Genomic DNA, 21,245 nt, shown 5'->3' with positions numbered 1-21,245 from the left:
TGCTTTTCAAAGAATTAGGATACAACAAACCAAAGCCAGGGCAATCATAACTTGATCTTCCCCTGAGGACACAAACAGTTCTTTCCAAAAGTGACCATTTTGAACCATTATGAATACATGCTGCCTATTGCGTTACTTTTGAGAACACAAGAAGGTTAAGCTTAATCTGCACAGATGCTTCAGCATCAGAGATGAACTAGTTCATTTGTCATGTCTTTTTTTTTGTCATTTGTCTTTTTATCATTATAATGTCTTTCACTTTCTTTGGGAATTGGATTTTCTAAATTATTGAGTTCTAGCTTAGTGGGGATTTGCTGTGAGTCCAGGCTGCCAGTCAGAAGGTGTGGGGCATGAATGAGGTGTACTTGTTTCAGAGGTCTGCTTCTGTTGCTATGCTGTGCTTCTGTCTGCCCTTGACCATGGATGGCTATGTGGTCACAAGCAGAGACAATGCTTAGGGGTTGGGAGAACTCCTCTATCCTGCTTGCATACCAATTAGAAGGTGAGAATCAGCCTGATAAATCTGCTGTGTCCTACAGGAAGACCTGTCTCTGAGCTGAAGTTTGGGGTATAAAGTATCAGTGATATCCATTTGTATCACAAAACTGTTTATTTTTTACAGGCAATTAAGTATATTGAAGATAGTATGTTTACTCTTTTGTGTATTTGCTTAGGCAGTGGAATTGGTTCAGAATTTTAACCTGGAATCCAAGTTGAAGCCTCAACAGGAGGAAAGCATCATGGAGAAATATGAAAAGGGTCACAGTACCTCTACTGACAGTTTACTAGAGAGGTAAACTGTTTTTTAAAAAAAGATTTTTATTTGAAGTATAGTTGATTTGCAATATTGTGTTAGTTTCACGGGTATGGAAAATGATTCAGCTATACATACATACATATATATGTATATATTCTTTTTCAGATTTTTTTCCCTTATAGGTTATTAAAAATATTGGTATAGTTCTCTGTGCTATACAGTAAATCCTTGCTGGTTATCTATTTTATGTACAGTATTGTGTATATGTTAAGGAGAGGCAAACTCTTTTAAACAACTAGAAAATCCAGTAAAAATCTTTTATCAGTGCAGATATGGTATACTTTAATAAGGTTTTCTTTTCCTTTAGTCATAATTTTTGTCTGTAGTCCAGTATCTTAAGCAGAAATTCCCTGGGCTTTCCTCATGGACAATTGACAGTAATTTAAAAAATTTGGGGGTCTAATTTAAAAAATTAAGTAACTTTGCATTTAATTTTTTTCCAGGTATGATACACACAAAGACACTCTTGAACTTTACCTGCAAAACAGCATTGCCAGAATTACTTCTGATTTCTCTAGTGACAAGGAAAGGAGTAGTGTTTGTCTACAGGACAAACTGACAGATCTACAGGTAAATACTGAAAATATAACTAGAGGAGTTTTATCTTTTATTAGAAAATAATGCCACCGTAGGGTTTCCCTGGGGGTCCAGTGGTGAAGAATCTGCATGCCAGTGCAGGGGACATGGGTTCAATCCCTGGTCTGGGAAGATCCTACACGCCATGGGGCAGCTGAGCCTGTGTGCCACAGCTGCTAAAGCTTGTGTGCTTAGAGTCTGTGCTCTACAACCACGAGAGAAGCCACCACAAGAAGAGAGTAGCGCTTTCCCCCCCCCGGAGCCATGCTGGTTCTGCAGCTCTGTGGCAAGCCGCGGAGTCTGGGTTCTGATCCGCAGGATGGGGTTTGTTAAAGTTGTCAAGAACAAGGCCTACTTCAAGAGATACCAAGTGAAATTCAGAAGAAGGCAAGAGGGCAAAACTGACTACTATGCTCGGAAACGATTGGTAATCCAAGATAAAAATAAGTACAACACACCTAAATACAGAATGATTGTTCGTGTAACGAACAGAGATATCATTTGTCAGATTGCTTATGCCCGTATAGAAGGAGATATGATAGTTTGTGCAGCTTATGCTCACAAACTCCCAAAATATTGTGTGAAGGTTGGCCTGACAAATTATGCTGCGGCATATTGTACTGGCCTGCTGCTGGCCCGCAGGCTTCTTAATAGGTTTGGTATGGACAAAATTTATGAAGGGCAAGTCGAGGTGACTGGAGATGAATACAATGTGGAAAGCATCGATGGTCAACCTGGTGCCTTCACCTGTTACCTGGATGCAGGACTTGCCAGAACTACTACCGGGAATAAAGTTTTTGGGGCCCTACAGGGAGCTGTCGATGGAGGCTTGTCTATCCCTCACAGTACCAAACGGTTCCCTGGTTATGATTCAGAAAGCAAAGAATTCAGTGCTGAGGTACACCGAAAGCACATCATGGGGCAAAACGTTGCAGATTACATGCGCTACCTGATTGAAGAAGATGAAGATGCTTACAAGAAACAATTCTCTCAGTACATAAAGAACAACGTAACTCCAGACATGGAGGAGATGTATAAGAAAGCTCATGCTGCAATACGAGAGAATCCAGTGTATGAGAAGAAGCCTAAGAAAGAAGTTAAAAAGAAGAGGTGGAACCGTCCCAAAATGTCACTTGCCCAGAAGAAAGATCGGGTAGCTCAGAAGAAGGCAAGCTTCCTTAGAGCTCAGGAACGAGCTGCTGAGAGTTAAACCAAACCACAATTTTCTATCAAGATTTTTCAGTAAGACAATAATAAACTTATTGAACAAGCAAAAAAAAAAAAAAAAAAAAAAAAGAAGAGAGTAGCTTTGGTGCCCACAACTAGAGAAAGCTCACAGGCAGCAATGAAAACCCAGGGCAGCCACAAAGAAATAATACATAAAAATAAATAAATCTTTTAAAAAATCATAAAAAATCTTTATTACAAAAGAAAATAATAGCACCCTAAGTATAGAAAATAAAGACTCCCTAAGTATTACACCACCATTTTTGTTGAGATCCCAGATGCTAGATGTTTCTGAAGAATGTTCTGTCACCCATTTTCAGAAAGACACCCCAACCCAGTGAAGAATTTGGTTCCAGGTCCTAATTTATTGCTTATGCTCTAATTTGATATTTTATCAGATTAGAAGTTTGGATTATGTTTGGAATGGAGATGAAATTGGATGAAACAATATGTTTGAAGTTTATTTCAACCAATACACCTTCTGGTTTGCTCTAAAATTAAGGATATGTGAAAAATCAGCCACTCTGAATTTCTGTTTCAGCCAGCTATCACCTTAACTGAATTGTCACATTATCTGTTTGATGTTGGTCAGTAAGGAAGGGGCAGGTAGTGGAGAGAGTGTTCACAGTACGTGATGGGTGACCTTATGGAGAGCCTTCAGAGGAAGTATTGCATCTGACTCAGGAGCTGCAGAAAAAACAATTTATCTAGCGGTGGGCATACCAATTGTAAGTTCTACAAATAAATATCTTCCTTGGACTTCCCTGGTAGTCCACTGATTGAGAATTTGCCTGCCAATGCAGGGAGCATGGGTTCTGATCCTTGGTCTGAGAGGATTCTACATGCCACGGGGAAGATAAGCCCAAGCGCTGCAACTACTGAGTCCGTGTGCTGTAAATACTGACCCCTACTTGCCTTAGAGCCCACGCTCTGCAACAAGAGAAGCCGCTGCAGAGAGAAACCCATGCAATGCAACTACAGAGTAACCCCCCACTTGCTGCAACTAGAGAAAGCCTATGCACAGCAGTGAAGACCCAGTACAACCAAAAATTAATTAATTAATTTTAAAAGTCTGTTTCTTATTTAGAAGATAATCAGCATTACTGTGCAGCACCCTTGTATGCTTGGAGGTACATTAGAGTGAACTTTTAGAGAAGGCATATCCAGTGGAGAAAAGGCCATGGGTGCTTCCTTCAATGCCTCTAATATTTTCCAGTTATCTTCCTTTTAAGATGCCAGTTCCTGAGTCACATTCTACCAAATGGCTCCTTTCTACTTTCCATCTGAACATGCAAAATTCATGTGTGAAAATCTCTGTTGTTCAAGTGATGAATTTAGTATGTTTTCATCACAATTAAGAAATCGCCTTTGAGACCTTACTCCTATGACTGAATAATAAGTTGATTAGAAAAACTGTACTAAATCCTTGGGGAAAGTGAAGGACAAATGATGCTGATGAACACTCAGATTTTATAGCAGTGCCTTCTTTTTTAAAAAATAGAACCAAGAGAAAGATTTGGAATAGTATAGAATTTTAGTACTCTTGCCTGGAAAATCCCATGGATGGAGGAGCCTGGTAGGCTGCAGCCCATGGGGTCGCTAAGAGTCGGACACGATTGAGCGACTTCACTTTCACTTTTCACTTTCATGCATTGGAGAAGGAAATGGCAACCCACTCCAGTGTTCTTGCCTGCAGAATCCCAGGGACGGGGGAGCCTGGTGGGCTGCCGTCTATGGGGTCGCACAAAGTCGGACACGACTGAAGCGACTTAGCAGTAGCAGTTAGATGTTTGATAATAAATCATAAATTAATTTTATTCACTTCTCATTTGACAGAAATGATTCTGTTTTGCTGCAGTTTTAGTTTAAGGAGAAAAATGATTATCTAGATAAAACTAGAATAGCTAATAGAATATCTGTCCTTCCTTCTCTGTGTGTCTTTCTGAGTTGTATTCTGTGTATCTCACTTCAGGAAGGGGATTTGGATTCTTTGAAAGTCATGTTGCTGATTCCCTTGACTTCTTTCAGTGGATCCTCTGAGAGCACATTAATGTAATTGTTCTCCGAAGGACAGTTTACTTGTAGATGGTTGGAAGATATCTTTTCAAAGGTATCTTCACGTGAAACTTGAAGATGTGAAACTTGCCTGTGCCCACAGTTGTGAATGTTTCATTTTGTAATATTGTGCCTATTAACCCATTCATTAATCAATTATGTATTCCACACAGGTCTTAAAAAATGAAACTGATGCTTGCTGGAAAGAGTTTGAAATCACTTCATTGAAGTTAGAAGAGCTTGAGAGTGACATTAAGAAGCCTCTTATAGTTAAGGCAAGAGACAAATTAAAGGAGAAAGAAAGAGAGCTTCAGATGACTCTTAAGTCCAGGTATCATTCTGGGATCTATTAACCATTCGTTTACTAAATTTGCTGAATTTGTTAATGCTGTTTTAAGCAAGGTTAGTATTATATTATATTTTGGAGAAGGAAATGGCAACCCACTCCATTGTTCTTGCCTGGAGAATCCCAGGGACGGGGGAGCCTGGTGGGCTGCCGTCTATGGGGTCGCACAGTGTCGGACACGACTGACGCGACTCAGCAGCAGCAGTTAGCAGTGTTATATTTACAAAGTGTGTTAATTAGCAGCAGTTAGCAGTGTTATGTTTACAAAGTGTGTTAATTGTCTCAGCAGCCATAAGAGAAGCTGATGAGGAAACTGCTACTGAAGGAGGTTAAATCTTAAAACCAAGTCACATGAGCCAGAAACTTAAGTGGAACTTAAGTTTTGTTGAGTTCTAAAGGCTGAGCTTCCCCCTGTCTCCCCTTGAGGCTGAATTTGGGCACATCACGTGACTTCTGGGCCTGGATTTCCTCATTTCTAGAATGAGAGTGCTATTGTTTTTTCTTTACATATTCCAGCACATCTACCCATTTGACATCAGATGAAACTGAGGCTCGGAATCTACATTCTACTTATTCAGATTCACAAATTTCAAATTATTACTTAGCTTAGTCTTTGAAGGCTATTATATTCTCACTAGTCAAATAATTAGTATTCATATGAGTTTCTTTGTCACCAAGGCAAGGTTCAGTTACATCCAAGTATTTTATATGTCAAAAGGGAGGGAAAAGCTTAGTCTGTTTTACACCAGTTTTCCATCTAGTGCAGTATCAGTTAAATTATCAAAAATACTTGGATATAGCAAATAGCTCATTTGCCATTGTGGATCACTGGGTTTGACTTTTAAAGGGGTGTTCTATGCATATGATTGTATGTATTTTCATCAAATAATTGCTTTCTGTTCTTGGTTAATAATGGCATCGATATGTTTTATAGGATAACTTTCTGCTGTGTTTTCCCCTAATGTCTGGCTTATTTTTCACCCAGAATGGAGTCTTTAGAGACTGTACTGCAGATGGTGTTACCCGTGGAGAAGGAGTCACTGCTTCTCTGCAACACAGACCTGCTCCTCTGTGAAATGGCCATTCAGGAATTTCATCTCACTGATGCTGATGACGTTTATCAAAACCTGAGGGTAAATATAAATTCTCACAGTATTTTTATGGAATTATCAGTTCTTCAGAGACTTATATATCTTTATGGATTTTTATTAAACATTAGTAGTATTTCTTTAGAATATAAACCATGACAGAAAAACCTTCAATAATATAGACTTGTTATTTATTTCTCAACTCTTTAATTCCTCAACCAGTTCAGAAGTAGTTACCTTGGAGTAAATAATAATGTATTTTCTTTGAATTAAAAATGAACGCTTGCTGAGAGTTTGGGGGAGAATGGATACAGGTATGTGTATGGCTGAGTCCCTTCACTGTTCAGCTGAAACTATCACAGCATTATTAATCGGCTATATCCCAATACCAAATAAAAAGTTTTCAAATAAATGAAGGCTTGGTAATGAATACCTTCTCCAGTGACTGAAATCCTAAATATCTGTATAGACTCATATGCTTAAATTATCATATTCTGTAGTTTACTTATTCCCAATCTCATCTTAAATTGAATATATTTGTTTTATTTTTCAAATTATAAACAGGTATCTCAGCAGATCAATCTGTAATTATTTTCATCGCATCAATAATTTGATATACCTCTTTTCTTTTGGAGACCAAAACATCAGAAAGGCTATCAGATAAGAAAACACCTGGGTCATTGGATCATTTGTAATTAAAATGTTCCTTCTGTCAAAACTGTCAACCTTGGTTAAATTGAGAAGCAGTTTTCTAGATCAAATCTAGTGACATAATTCTGGGTTAGTTTCTGTTATACAGTCTGTCTTTCTTCTACCTCAGTCTTTCAGCTTTTCTTATTACTTTTATTTTAGAATATCCAAGATTCCATAGTAAAACAGATTGAAACATGTAAGAGTTTGGGACAGTCAGGCAACTTTGCATTAAAGGAATTGCACCCTCTTGACCTGCATGCAGCACAGAATATTATTCTGAAACACAGAACACAACTGGAAGAGATGAACCACAGAGTACAGAAGAGTAAAGATGCTCTCGAAGCTCTGGAAGGTTTTTTGGCTTCTCTGAGAGCAGATGAACTCTTTAGTGAGCTTCTTACAGACCATTCAGCCTCAGATTCACAGGGTGTACCAGTAAATACTTTGACGGTGGAAAATAAAGAGAGGGAAATTCATCAGAAGAGAGACAAGGCCAGACATTTGGATGAGCATTTGAAGATGCTTGGTATAAGCATTAAAGACAGTGAACATGGTGAAAACACCTCCTGTGAAAAACTTCTGGATGCTTTGTCCAAAAACTTATCTGAGACACGTTCTGGTGGGCAGGAGGAAGTCACTGAAGAAGACAAATTACTAGGGGCTTGTGTTTCTAAGAATGATGAACTCCTGAAAAATATTCAAGATGTGCACAATCAAATCAGTAAAATTGGCTTGAAGGATCCAACTGTTCCAGCAATAAAACAAAGGTAGGTATTTTTATCCATCTCCATGCAAGATGACATTTTTCTGTTGTTCCCCCGCCCCCCCAAGTATCCATTAGGTGAAATAAATGCTTCCTATGTCTTTCAACTACTGTTCCATCCTCCTCTATTCAGGGTTCAGTGTTCTTTTTTGTAGACTTTTCAGACAAACTTCGTTTTTGTTGATATTATGCCTTTACAAAGTGTTATATAATTTTTTTCTTTTTTTTTTCAATTTAATAGGGAAATAATTTTTTTCTTTATAAAGTTTTCATTCTTCTGGACAAAGGAAGAGTGAAATAAGATATGTATAAGATCCATGAGTTGCTGAAAAATCTCTTGACTGCTGTGTATTTATTATGGAGTTGTCTTGATAGGGTGAAGTCCTGGGAAACTACACACATTTGATGATAGACAAGTGGAAGATGCACAGGCCACCTTGGCCTGACTTCCTCATTGCTTGGGGACTGAGTGGGAATGCAAGGGACTGAGTTTAATAGGTAAACTAAAGTTAGTGTTGAATTTGGAGAGTCTCCAAAGTCAGCTCAGTTGGCAGCTGCTGTGAGTGCTGCTGCTCTAATTCTGGCATTCAGATCCTGAAAATGAAAATGTTAGCAAAAGCTAGCAAAAGAGTTACTTCGGTGGAGCTCCCCTCCCCCTTCTAAACCTCTCCCTTTTCCTGGCTTTTCTTCTGTCCACCTCTAATCCCTCAGGCTCAGTGCTCTCCCAGGGCTCTTTAGCTGATTAAGTTCTTCCCTCTGAAATCTCCCTGAGCTCTCATCTCAATGAGACATCTGTTTCTGCAGTGCTCCAATTCTTAAGAAGGCATGGAACTGATTTAGTTATTGATTGTTAATGCATTTATAGATTTATAAATAAATTAGTAATAAATAAATATTAAATTATAAGTGAAAACTACATGTTGATAGATGGTAAGTTGCTTTAATTTTTAATTGAGTTATCAATAGAACAAGCCAGGCACTGTTTTAGGTCCTGGGGTTATAGCAGTTAACAAAACAGACAAAAATTCTTGCCCTTTGTAGAGCTTTTAGAGTGGAAAGAAGAAGATATACAGTATGTGCACTGGTGATAAAGGCTATGGGGAAAAGTTAAGCAGAGAAGGAGGAGGTGGTTGCCATTCAAAAGTGGTCATTAGGCACAGTTTTACAGAGAAGGCTTTCACCATCTCTCAGAGCTTGCTCAAACTCATGCCATCGAATTGGTGATGCTGTCCAACCATCTCATCCTTTGTTGTCCCCTTCTCCTCCTACCTTCAATCTTTAGCAGCATCAGTCAGCTTTTCACATCAGGTGGCCAAAGTATTGGAACTTCAACTTCAGCATCGGTGCTTCCAGTGTATATTCAAGATTGATTTCCTTTAGAATTGACTGGTTTGACCTCCTTGCAATTCAAAGGACTCTCAAGAGTCTTCTCCAAACCACACTTCAAAAGCATCAATTCTCTGGTGCTCAGCTTTCTTTATGTCCAACTCTCACATCCATATGTGACTACTGGGAAAACCATAGCTTTGGCTATATGGACCTTTGTCAGCAAAGTAATGTCTCTAGGATTGCATATGCATGTCGCAAAGTAATCCTGTCTATGTTTGTCATAGCTTTTCTTCCAAGGAGCAGGTGTCTTTTAATTTCATGGCTGCAGTCACTATTTGTGATGATTTTGGAGGGAAGTCAAGAGAATCCTGGAGGTCAAGTGAAAATTCCTTTCAATGAGGAGAAGCAATTAGCTGTGTCATATGTTGCCTACTGTTGAAGGAAGGAGATGATGGAGATTGGGACATGGGATTAGCAATGTGAAAGTTCCTGGGTAGCTTGACAAGCAGTCTTGGAGGAGTGAGCGCCTTATTGGAGTGGATTCAGTAGAGAATTGGAAGAGAGGAAGTAGAGACAGAGAGTATCTGATAAAAGCAATTTAGACCTAAGCAAATGGAGTTAGCCCTGCCAGGGTTAGTTTGTACGTTAAAACCCTTAGTTCAAATGACTCTTCTTTGTTTTGGGGGGCTTTTCATACACATTTGCATTCCCCTTTCTTTTTACCCGCTTGTGCCCTGCCTGAGGGGTTTGCAGTGTTATGCCATCTGTCTCTTTTCCTCTCTCCATATCATCCTTTCTATCCCACCCATGCACACATATTATTTCTTTTTTCTCACATGCATATACATACCCTTTATAAGTGTATTCATCACTGAGAAATGTTACTGCTCATGGTTTTGTATGTCTGTTCTATTTAAAACACAAACTAGTTCTGGAAATGCAGAACCTCCTGAACTCTGTCATAGGAATCTGTGATCTTGGCATAAATCTCATGAGGGCAAATTAAAGTTAGTGTGCTCCACGAATTACCCATATTTGTATTGAATCAAAATTGGCCAATATTGATACTTGGCAATTAAACTTTTCTCTCTCATGTTCAAGGAGAAAATCATTAATCAGACTGGATAAGGACCTAGAGGAATATGAAGAAGAGAAGAAACACTTGCAAGAAATGGTGAATTCTCTTCCACAATTCAAAGATGGCAGAGACAAAGCCCTGAGTCAAAGGTGCCAGGACACAGCAGTCTTGTGGGAGAATGCAAAAACTTTGGTCACAGAATGGTAAGGAAAAAACATTCCTCCACCAGCTAAAATTTTAAAATAGAGAATAATAATAATAAAAAAAACAAACCCCTCCCAAATCTGAAAAATTGTCTGTGGCACAGTTAACTTTTTGGAATTTGTATGTTAATAACACAGTCCCTTGGGTCTCAAGGAGAGGCCAACTTAAGAGTTTCACACTAAGCTCACTAGGCCAATGTCTGGGGCAAGACCTGGAATCCTAGGTTATAGGCAAATGAATTTAAAAGGTTATCTAAGAGACAGGACAAATATATATAATGTATTTATAATCACTATTGCCCCATTTGTATTAGTTTTCTGTTGCTTCTGTAATAAATGACCACAAGTGCAGTGGCTTAAAGGCAACGTAAACTTATCGTACAGTCTGGGGGTTGGAAGACCTAAAATCAAGCTGCGTTCCTTGCTGGAATCTCTGGGAGAGAATCCACTTCCTTGCCTATTCCCTTTTCTGGAGGCCGCCTGTTATCTTCCTTGGCTTGTGTCCCCTTCCATCTTTAAGGCCAGCAGAGTAGCATCTTCAGATCTCAATCTCTTTCTTTCATCTCTGCTTTTGTTATCACATCTTCTGACTCTGACCCTCCTGTCTCCTCCTTATAAGGGCCTTGTCATTATGCTGCACCCATTCAGATAATCCAGGAAAATGTCCCTATTTTAAGTTCCTTAATTTAGTCACATCTACAGAGTTCCTTTTGCTATGTATATAAGGTGTTTGCAGGATCCAGGGATGAGGACATGGATGTCTTTGGGAGTTGGGGGCATTATTCTACCACACCTCTACTTGATTGACAGGTGTTGTCAATTACCATCTTTCCTACAGAGCCTGGACAAGGCCCAGAGTTTTCTTAATTTTGTAGCAGTCAGTACTCACCAATCCTGGTTGGCAGTGCAGCTCAACAGTCTTCATCCTTATCTTCTCCCTTTACTTTCTGCCTGAGGGTGGGAGTGGCTGGGAGGGCTGACCATTCCAGGGACCATACCACTCAAGCCAAGGGTTCCAGTTGGGTTAGGAGGTGGGAGGGACTAGTAGGAGATTCGTGAGCAAGAAGAGAGAGAAGACAAGGTGGTCCTAACCCCGCCCTTTTCAGCAGAGGTTCTGACCGCTCTTGTCGGCTCCCTCTTTGGCTCAGGGCACTTTCCTTCTCTCCTCTGGAGGCCAGGTGGCACATCTGTTATTGGAAAGGTTAGTCTCCAGGTGCCTCAGCTCCCTTGTGGTTTCCCTTAACTCTACCCTCAGTGGTCCTTCCACCACAGAACTCCATCTGAGTATACCTTCTGCTTCCTGCTGGAACCTGAGTATATGGTATTCAAGGTGAAGCCCGTCTGTGGTGTTCGATCTAGTCCACTCTTGGATTTTACAGAGGAAAGAAGTGAGGTCCACAGAGCCTGAAGTAACTTACGTAAGGTCACATGACTAATTTTACCCAGCCATAAATAGAAACCAGCTGTCTTTTAACTGCCGCATCATCTATTCTACTTAAGTTTTTTTTTTTAATGGCTAAAATCTATAATGAGTTGAAATAGACATAATTGAATTGTATTGAATTAACATTGAAACAATATCCAAAAATAATGCTAAAGAGGCTCATTTTCCAAGATATTTTTTAGTTAATGATGAAATCGAGGTGCTGATTCCTTAAGGTTATGAATCCTGTGTTTCTGTCTAGAGCTTACATCTGGTAACTTTTTAATATTGACCTGGTGAAAATAGTAATCCAGTCCTTATTTAGGCCATCCATTTGTCAAATAATTACATATACCATCATTCATGGGTTAAATTGTAAAACAATATTATAAACCATGTCTAGAGGGAAAATCCTTCTATAATTTATTAGGTTATTTTTATAGCATACTACAAAGAGAAAGAATGGTTTTGTAACTTTCAGAAATATAGCTGTGTTATTTTTTTCATAGCCTTGACCAATGTGAAAGAGTTTTGGAGCTCTTAAAACAGTACCAGAATTTTAAAAGTGTCCTGACAACATTGATTCAAAAAGAAGAGAACGTCCTCTCCGTCCAGGCTTCCTACATGGGAAAGGAGAACTTGAAGAAAAGGATAGCAGAGGTGAGTCCAGATTCCAAAGGAAACTTTACATAGTGGCCTCGATTGCAAGCCTGACAATAGACAGAAGGTTATCAGTGGAATCATTCTCAAAATGTAGTTTAGAAGTAGTGATTAGTGACTCTGTTTTACCAGGTATACAAGAATTTATTGAGTTTATCCCCAGGGCTCGAAAAAAAGTTGGTCCCCATGTTAATACTGGGTTGCATCTGTTTGGGTTTTGATATTGGTGGTATGGCTCTCTTGGAGTCTGGGCTTGCCTTTACTGAAAGGTTGGAACAGTCTATGCACTGACTTTCCACCTAAGAAGAACCTGACTTCACCACAGACTTAAGAGAAAGAGGGTACTAGGAAAATCCCTAAAATCGGTTGTTAGTGGATAAAGAAAAAATTATCTTATTTCTTCACTTTCTGTAAAGATGTGTGAGCTTATCTCCAAGTTGCTCCATCTGTGTTCATAGCCTTGCCAATCACAGCTTTATAGTCTAAGAAGAATTATACTTTTGGACACTAGATGTCATTATTTTCTATGATTTTATGTGGTTATCAACCAGAGTGGCAGAAGAATGGAATACTTAGAAAAGAATATGTTACACTGTATTCTTATACACCAGAAAATTACACCTCCTCTTGGTTTTCTGAGTACTCTATACTAAAGTGCAGTCAGAGGCATGTGTGAAATATCATCTACTTGATATACCTGGCTGTTAGAAGGCAATTGTATTAAACTTTCCAATGACTGAGAGCAACATGAATAAAGCTTATATACAGACATGCTTCGTTTTATTAGACTTTGCTTTATTGTGTCTTTTACAAATTTGAAGTTCGTGGCAACCCTTTGTGGAGCAAGTCTATCGATACCATTTTTCTAACAGCATTTTCTCTTTGTGTCCCTGGGTCACATTTTGGTAATTCTTGCAGTATTTCAAACCCTTCACCAGCAAAGGTTATGGCTTGCTAAAGATTCAGAGAATGGTCAGAGTTTTTTTTAGCAGTGAAGTATTTTTAAATTAAGGTATGTACATTGTTTAAGACATAATGCTATTGTACACTTCATGGACTGCCGTGTAATATAAACAAAATTTTTAAATGTATCTGGAAACTAAAATATTCACGTGACTTGTGTTATTGCAATACTTCCCTCACTTCCATGGTCTGGACCCAAACCTGCAATGTCTCTGAGGTATGCCTGTTGACCAGATCCTTACGGACAATTTAGTCTTTGCCTAAAACACGTCCCAGTTCATACAGCTACTTTTCTACTCCGCCCCCAGCACCCATTTTCCAGCCTGCGCTCTTGTTTCAGGATCCAGGTCTCTGCCTTAGATACTCACAGATCCTGAGCCCCTGCCTTTTAAACTGACCAGAGAGCAAATCCCTCTTGACTTGCAGCTACTCTTGGTTTGTGCCAGGCCCATTGTAATGGTGTAACCTTGCCCCCCCACAACGCCCGGCTTGGCTGGACAGGTTACCAACTTTCTCTGTAAACAAAGAAATAAAGTAAGGATAGAGGTTAAATAACTTTCCAAAGATTATATGGCTAATAAGTGATAGAATTATTATTTAAGCTTAGCCTTTCTGACTACAAAGTTGTGTTTCAAACATAATATTGTCTTACCTGAAGACATATTTGAAATGTGAATTGTAGAAGTAAAAAATGGCTAGCTTTGTACCTCTTTCTCAAGTGTAAAGATTTACTCACAAGAATATCTTGAAATTAATGAAACAACTGATTATATTTAAGAAATGTATAAATGTCCAGGTTTCTACTATTAGATTGAGAATCTTATATCTAGTGTGGTATCTTTGTATATTTGCTGAAATAATATATCATTTTGTATGGGAGATATAGAAGTACACTTGTGTTTAATCATTTTCTCTAATGCTTTTTTTTTTAAACCTGTCTGGAAAAAGCAAATTGTGGTACCAGTTGTTAATGTAACTCTCTGTTAATTTTGTGATGACTTAGGTATGGTCTTGAGAAACAATTGACTTCTGGCAAATGTATTTTCATGATACTTTGCACCAGTGGCTGAAATATGATACCACTGAGAACTTTTATCCTTAAGAACCATAGAAACCTGGATGTTTATCTAGGGTATGGTGCTGAATTTCCACTCTCTTTAATGAAAGGCAGATGTGCAAAAGTAAGACTAGAAGGCTAGAATGTCCGGGGACTATTAAAGTCTGGGAAATGTCAGGGGGTATCTGGTTTCCTTTATTTACTCCTTCCATTCATTATAGAACAAAAGCTGCAGCTCCTGTCAATGCTAGAGGTGTCCTCTCCTGCTCTTGCTTTTCTCCTTACCCACCAGTAACTTGCGTCAGTGCAACAACAAAGCTCTTTGAATGTAACAAAGAACAGGATACATACATATATATGTGCTGCTGCTGCTAAGTCGCTTCAGTCGTGTCCGACTCTGTGCGACCCCACAGAGGGCAGCCCACCGGGCTCCCCTGTCCCTGGGACTCTCCAGGCAAGAACACTGGAGTGGGTTGCCATTTCCTTCTCCAGTGCATGAAAGTGAAAAGTGAAAGTGAAGTCACTCAGTCGTGTCCAACTCTTCACGACCCCATGGACTGTAGCCTACCAGGCTCCTCTGTCCATGGGAGTTTCCAGGCAAGAGTACTGGAGTGGGGTGCCATATATATGGGGCTTCCCTGGTGGCTCAGACGGTAAAGCGTCTGCCTGCAATGCGGGAGACCCGGGTTCGATTCCTGGGTCGGGAAGATCCCCTGGAGAAGGAAATGGCAATCCACTCCAGCACTCTTGCCTGGAAAATCCCATGGACGGAGGAGCCTGATAGGCTACAGTCCACGGGGTCACAAAGAGTTGGACACGACTGAGCGACTTCACTCACTCACTCACTCATATATATATATTTCCATTTAATTGAACAAGTGTCCTGAATGGGTAGAAAAAAATATCAGAGTCTAAGTCTCTGCTCTGCCAAAGTATTAGTCAACTTCAGGTCAGGAGACAGAGACTGCCCAGTTTTTTTTTTTTTTTTAAACATTTAAGTAAATTTCATTTTTTAAATTGAACTTTTAATTTGAGATAAGTATAGATTCACATACAATTATAAGACATACTACAGAGAGATCCTGTGTACCCCTTACTCAGTTTCCTCTGTGGTAATGTCTGGTATAACTATAGTACAATATTGTAGTCAGGTTGCAGACAATGATGCAACCAAGAGAAAGAACACTTCCATCACCACATGATACCTGGTGTGTTCATCTTATAGCCCTACCATTTCCCTCTTGCTCCACCTCCTCACAACCACTAATATGTCCTTCATTTCTGTAATTTTGTCATTGCAAAAAGTGCTATATAAGTGAAATCATACAGTGTATAACCTTTGAGTGAAAGTTGCTCAGTCATGTCCGACTCTGCAACCCCATGGACTATATAGTCCATGGCATTCTCCAGGCCAGAATACTGGAGTGGATAGCCTTTCTCTTCTCCAGGGTATCTTCCCAACCCAGGGATTGAACCCAGGTCTCCCACATTATAGGCAAATTCTTTACCAGGTGAGCCTCAAGGGAAGCCCAAGAATACTGGAGTGGGTCAAAGTGAAAGTGAAGTCGCTCAGTCGTGTCCGACTCTTTGCGACCCTGTGAACTGTACCAGGCTCCTCTGTCCGTGGGATTCTCCAGGCAAGGATACTGCAGTGGGTAGCCTTTTCCTTCTCCAGGGGATCTTCCTGACCCAGGGATCAAACCTAGGTCTCCTGCATTGCCAGCGGATTCTTTACCAGCTGAGCCACAAGGGAAGCCTAAAGCATAACCTTTAGGGATTGGTTATTTTCATTCAGCATAATTTTCTGGAGATTCATTCAAGCTCTTCCATGCATTGACAGTTTGTTCTCTTTTTTTTTGCTGGGTAGGATTCCATGGTATGAATATACCACAGATGGTTTAATGGTCTCCTGGACATCTGGATTGTTTCTAGTTTGGGGCTGTTATAAATAAAGCTGCTATAAATATTGGTATAGGGTGTGTGTGTGTGTGTTGTCTTTTTATTTGTCAGGGATAAATGCCCTGGAGTATAGCTGCTAGTTTGTATGTTAATTTTTCAAACTGTTTTCCAGAGTGGCTGTTCCCACCAGCAATGTATGAGGGATCCAGTTTCTGCACGTCTTTACCAGCATTAGATGTCTTTTTGTTTTTGTCATTCTGATACACATGTAGTGGTATCGCTCTGTGGTTTTCATTGGCATTTTCCTAATTGCTAGTGGTATCGATCAGCTTTTCTTGTGCTTATTTGCCATCTGAATGTCATCTTTGCAGAAATCTCTTTTCATACTTTTTGCTCATTTTCTAATTAGGTTGTTTTTTTTTTTTTACTGTCAAGTTTTGATATATATATACACACACACACACACACACACACATGCATTCTACACACTGGTAATTTGTCAGATATATGATTTGCAAATATTTTCTCCCAGACTGTAGCTTGCCTTTTCATCTCCCTAACAGGGTCTTTGCAAAGAAAAGATTAAAATTTTGGTAAAGGTTGGTTTATCGGTTTTTCCTTTCATAGACTGTACTTTTGGTGTCAAAGTCTCAGAATTGTTTGCCTGGCACAAGATCCCGAAGATTTTCTCTTATTTCTTTTTCTAAAAGTTTTATGGTGTTATGATTGACATTTAAGTTCATCACCCATTTTGAATCAGTTTTTGTATAAGGTACGAAATTTGGATCAAGGTTGCTGTTTTTGTTTGTAAATGTCCAGTTGCTCCAGCACCATATGTTGAAAAGATTCCCATTTCTCCCTTAAATTGCTTTTTCTTTTTTCTTTTTTTTTTTTTTTGCTTGCTTTTTCATCTTAGTGAGAAATCAGTTATTTGTTGGATTCACTTTGATCTATTGATCTGTGTGTCTGTCCCTCTGCCAATTGATATAATCTTTATTACTGTACCTACATGATAAGTTTTAAAATCAAGTAAACTTCCCACTTTTTTCTTCTTTTTTTCCAAATGTCTTAGCTATTATCGTTCCCTTATTATTCCATATACATTTTAGAATAATCCCGTCTATATCTACAAAAAATGCTGCTAGGATTTGATAATAATTGTATTAAACTTGTCCATCGGTTTCAGGAAAATTGATATTTTTGCTATGTTGTCTTCTGATCCATGAACTTAGTATATGTCTGCATTTATCTAGATCTTCTCTGATTTTTTTAATTGGTATTTTATAGTTTTCAGCATATAATCCCTGTATATGTTTTGTTAGATTTACACCTATTTTATTTTTGAGTAATTGTGCATGGTATTATGTTAAAAATTTTAGTGTCCATATGTATCCATTGTTAGTATAAAGAAATACAGTATATTTAAAATTTTTTTTCAGAGTCTTTTCCATTACAGGTTATTGTAAGATGTTGAGTATAGTTCCCTGTGCTGAACAGTAGGACCTTGTTTGTTATCTATTGGTTATGCTATATAGCAGTGTGTATCTGCTAATCCCTGACTCCTAATTTATCCCTCCCTGTTCCCCTTCCCCTTTGGTGACCCTAAGTTTGTTCACTATGTCTATGAGTCTGTTTCTGTCTTGTACATAAGTTCATTTGTATCATTTTTTTTTAGATTCCACATACAAGTAATATCATATGAGATTTGTCTTTCTGTTTGGCTTACTTCACTTATATGATAATTTCTAGGTCCATCTTGTTGCTGCCAATGGCATTATTTCATTTTTTATGGCTGAGTAATATTCCATTGTATATAGGTACCACATCTTCTTAATCCATTCCTCTGTTGATGGGCATTTAGGCTACTTCTATGTCTTGGCTATTGTAAATAGTGCTGCAATGAATATTGGGATACATGTATCCTTTTGAATTAGAGTTTTCTCTGAATATTGTGCATGTCTTTTTCCCTGAGTTTTGGATTTTTTCCCTTTTTTTCTTTTTTAAATTATGAAAGTATAACACATTTACAGGAGACTTGGAAAATACAAAACAAAGTTACATACAGTTTCACTATATATTACAACTGAGAAATGTACTCTATTTTTATATGTTTATCTTGTATCCTGTGACCTTCCTGAACCAACATATCAGTCCTAGGGTTGTTTTTGTAGATTCCTTGGGCTCTCTGACATAGATAATCATTTTGTCCACAAATAAAGACAATTTCATGGCACCCAAGATAGAGGCTTCCTTGTTACTGGTTGAGGGTGGGCATTCTCACTTTCCACAAGGTCTCCACTGCTACCTCCCTGGATCCTCCTTACAGCTCCTTGTGTAGCCATCCCTGACATCATGAGTGTGTGTGTGTGTATGTCACTGCTCAGCAGGAATGAAAGTCTGAGCTCTACTTGGCCTTCTTTTTCCTGGCTGGGGGAGAGTGGGGCTCCTGTTACTGCCTGGAGATGGTGGTGATCTAGGCTCTACTCTTGAGCTTTGCTGGTACAGGAGGGGGTTAGGGCCACGTGTTTTCTAAGGTTTTTTGCTCCAGCGGTATTTCCTAAAAGTTTTCTGTTGTACTGTGTTGTCCTATTCCTGGTTCTTTGGCTGAAGAGAAAAGGCTTTTCTTGGTCTGTACACGTGGATATTGCCAGGTTCTGACTTCTCCAGCACACCCTCTGGAATATGCAAGGGAAAAGGAAAATTCAGGGAACTGATCACCAGGCTGGCTTCAGGAGCTGATACCCCCAGCCATGCTCCCTCCTTGATCTCCTCACTTTTTAGTTTTCTTAAGCCTGTTTTGTAGGTAGTGTCCAGGGTTTTTAGTTGTACTTAATGGGAATAAGGAAAATTATGTTCACTGCATATTCCCAGAAATGGAAGTCTTATCCCCCATAGGGATATAATTTTTAGTTTTTTATTTATGAGAAATCACTATTTTCAAGTTTTATATAATCATTAAAAATTCTTGTGTAAGATTAGTAAATTGAGTGGAAACATTAGAATTGCATTACTCAACTCTCAAATTTTATTTTGTAGTTTAAAATCGTTGGCCTTTTGATAGTGTTTCACTTTCTATGTTAGAAATGATATGGGAGTTAAAATCATGAGAGATTAAACTAGAAGTCATATTATTGATGTTTTAGAGCTTTGTCTGTTTTAATCAGATGAGCACTTAGGTTCTTCAAAATTACAAAAACGGTTCCTGTTGAAGCAGTCTAGGAGCTGTCATTTTTCATACCACTGAATAGAGGTGACTTTTTTGATATAATATAATTTCATTTGACTAGAAACATAGTTTTAGACTATTATAAATATTTCATCATGCAGATCGGGACGAGGAATTTGGCTGTAGGATTATTATTAAATCAGAAGTTTAGGATTCTAAGAATTTTTCATTGAGAAAGTGGAACAATAAGTCTTACCAGTTTGTGTCAGTATATCAAAACATGTTTCGTATCACTTTTACAGATTGAAGTTGTTAAAGAAGAATTTAATGAACACTTAGAAGTTGTAGACAAGATTAACCAGATCTGCAAAAATCTGCAGTTTCATCTAAATAAAATGAGAACCTTTGAAGAGCCTCCTTTTGAGAAAGAAGCTAATATTATTGTGGATAGATGGCTTGATGTAAGTGATAATTTGATTGACTAGAAATTCTGCTTTATAACAATTAAATTGATCTTTTCATTTGCATCTTTAATGTTGTTATCTAATTATAAAATTCAAAAGTGCTTATTATAAAAAAATGTTCAAATAATATAAAATTTATGACTTAGGATTTAACTTTACCCCAGAGTTAGGTACTACTAAGAAATGGGTCCATACTCTTTTAGATCTACAAGTGCATACTCAACTTATTTAAAATAAACTAGTTAATATATTACTCATCCATGTAAGTTATTGATGTTCAGCTTTGTATTTATTTACTAATTTTTGGTTGAGTAGTAATGATATTTTATGAATTACAAAATAAGAATTTGTATATTTTGAGCTGGATTTTTGAAAGCTTCTTTTATTATTGTGGTTTAGAAATGAGAAAGACTATTTCTTTCAGTTGCTTATAAACTGCACCAAATCAGCTAAGTTATTTTTGTAGAATAATGAAACTATGGTATATTAAAGCAAAATTTTTGTTGATAAATAAAGAAATAATTTAGCAAGTAAAGGTAATCTAAAATTTTATCTTAAAGTTGTGTTTGAAACAGTGGTTCTTATACTTTTCACCATTCAATGTATTATTTTTATTTTTAAATTATGGTAGATAAATGAGAAGACAGAGGACTACTATGAAAATCTCGGTCGAGCTCTAGCTTTATGGGACAAACTTTTTGACTTAAAAAATGGAATTGATGAGTGGACTGAAAAGGTCCTTCAAAAATTGGAATTACATCAACTGACTGACGAGGAAAGAGAAAAACTGAAGGTAATTGAACAGAAATAGAACGTATGTCCTTGTTATAGACATTGGCATTTTATTATCAAGTTTGCTTTCTTGAAAAGGGATAGAGAAATCACAAAGAAACCCTTCATTTCTTTCATTATTCCTCGAGGGAGACCTGAATTCCATTGTCGTCTTTGTGGTAATCCAGGAAGATGTTAGCAGGTATTAATGTGGGTTCATAGACAACCTGGAGGTTCATAGATAAAAGTGACCTCAGGGGTGGGTCAAGTGTGTGGCAGCCTGAAGCAGGATCTTAGTTCTCTGGCTGGGAATGAACCTGTGCTAGAGTAGTGAGAGTGCTGCATCTTAACTACTAGCCCACCAGCAATTAGTGACTAGAAGCTACGCTCTGACTCTTGTGTTTTTTGGAAAAGAATTTCAACAAGGAGACATAAAATAGTGAAACAGGTAGCTGTCTCTTTATTAAGAGAAAAGTATATATGAATAGGCACATGGATGGGCTCAGAGGAAGAGAGTCGTGCAGTTATATGTGGTTCAATGTAATATAAAAATGTATGTGTGCATGCATGATGACTTTACAGTATACCAAGTCTGATGCTTCAAATCTTTTTTCCTCTAATTTTGGTCCCTTTATTCACTTTTAAGTTCACATATCCATTTTTATAC

General features: G+C 38.2%; 2 protein-coding genes across 7 annotated transcripts in view; both read left to right on the top strand.

The window, feature by feature from the left end:
* SYNE2 (spectrin repeat containing nuclear envelope protein 2) overlaps nucleotides 1-21,245 on the top strand; it is a 328,786-nt gene that overhangs the window by 124,571 nt on the left and 182,970 nt on the right. For all 6 annotated transcript variants that reach the window (XM_044924868.2, XM_044924865.2, XM_044924866.2 and 3 more), the window contains 9 exons: nucleotides 675-793; nucleotides 1,261-1,387; nucleotides 4,849-5,006; nucleotides 6,007-6,154; nucleotides 6,962-7,569; nucleotides 9,996-10,175; nucleotides 12,108-12,258; nucleotides 19,646-19,804; nucleotides 20,439-20,600. In XM_044924868.2, coding sequence (XP_044780803.2) covers nucleotides 675-793; nucleotides 1,261-1,387; nucleotides 4,849-5,006; nucleotides 6,007-6,154; nucleotides 6,962-7,569; nucleotides 9,996-10,175; nucleotides 12,108-12,258; nucleotides 19,646-19,804; nucleotides 20,439-20,600 — 1,812 coding nt within the window. The remainder of the gene's footprint in view (nucleotides 1-674; nucleotides 794-1,260; nucleotides 1,388-4,848; nucleotides 5,007-6,006; nucleotides 6,155-6,961; nucleotides 7,570-9,995; nucleotides 10,176-12,107; nucleotides 12,259-19,645; nucleotides 19,805-20,438; nucleotides 20,601-21,245) is intronic.
* Nucleotides 1,524-2,688, top strand: LOC102414248 (60S ribosomal protein L5). The gene has a single exon (XM_044924877.2). It carries the CDS (start codon nucleotides 1,539-1,541, stop codon nucleotides 2,601-2,603), a length of 1,065 nt encoding a protein of 354 aa, XP_044780812.2. The 5' UTR covers nucleotides 1,524-1,538; the 3' UTR covers nucleotides 2,604-2,688.

The sequence above is a fragment of the Bubalus bubalis genome, chromosome 11 (genome assembly GCF_019923935.1).
Source record: "Bubalus bubalis isolate 160015118507 breed Murrah chromosome 11, NDDB_SH_1, whole genome shotgun sequence".
NCBI classification, from domain to species: Eukaryota; Metazoa; Chordata; class Mammalia; order Artiodactyla; family Bovidae; genus Bubalus; species Bubalus bubalis.
Note: the sequence above shows the minus strand (reverse complement) of the source record. Positions and strands in the feature narration are given on the sequence as shown.

Excerpts from the sequence above, each read along its gene's own strand:
- LOC102414248 (XM_044924877.2), top strand. The coding sequence starts at position 1,539 with ATGGGGCAGCTGAGCCTGTGTGCCACAGCTGCTAAAGCTTGTGTGCTT.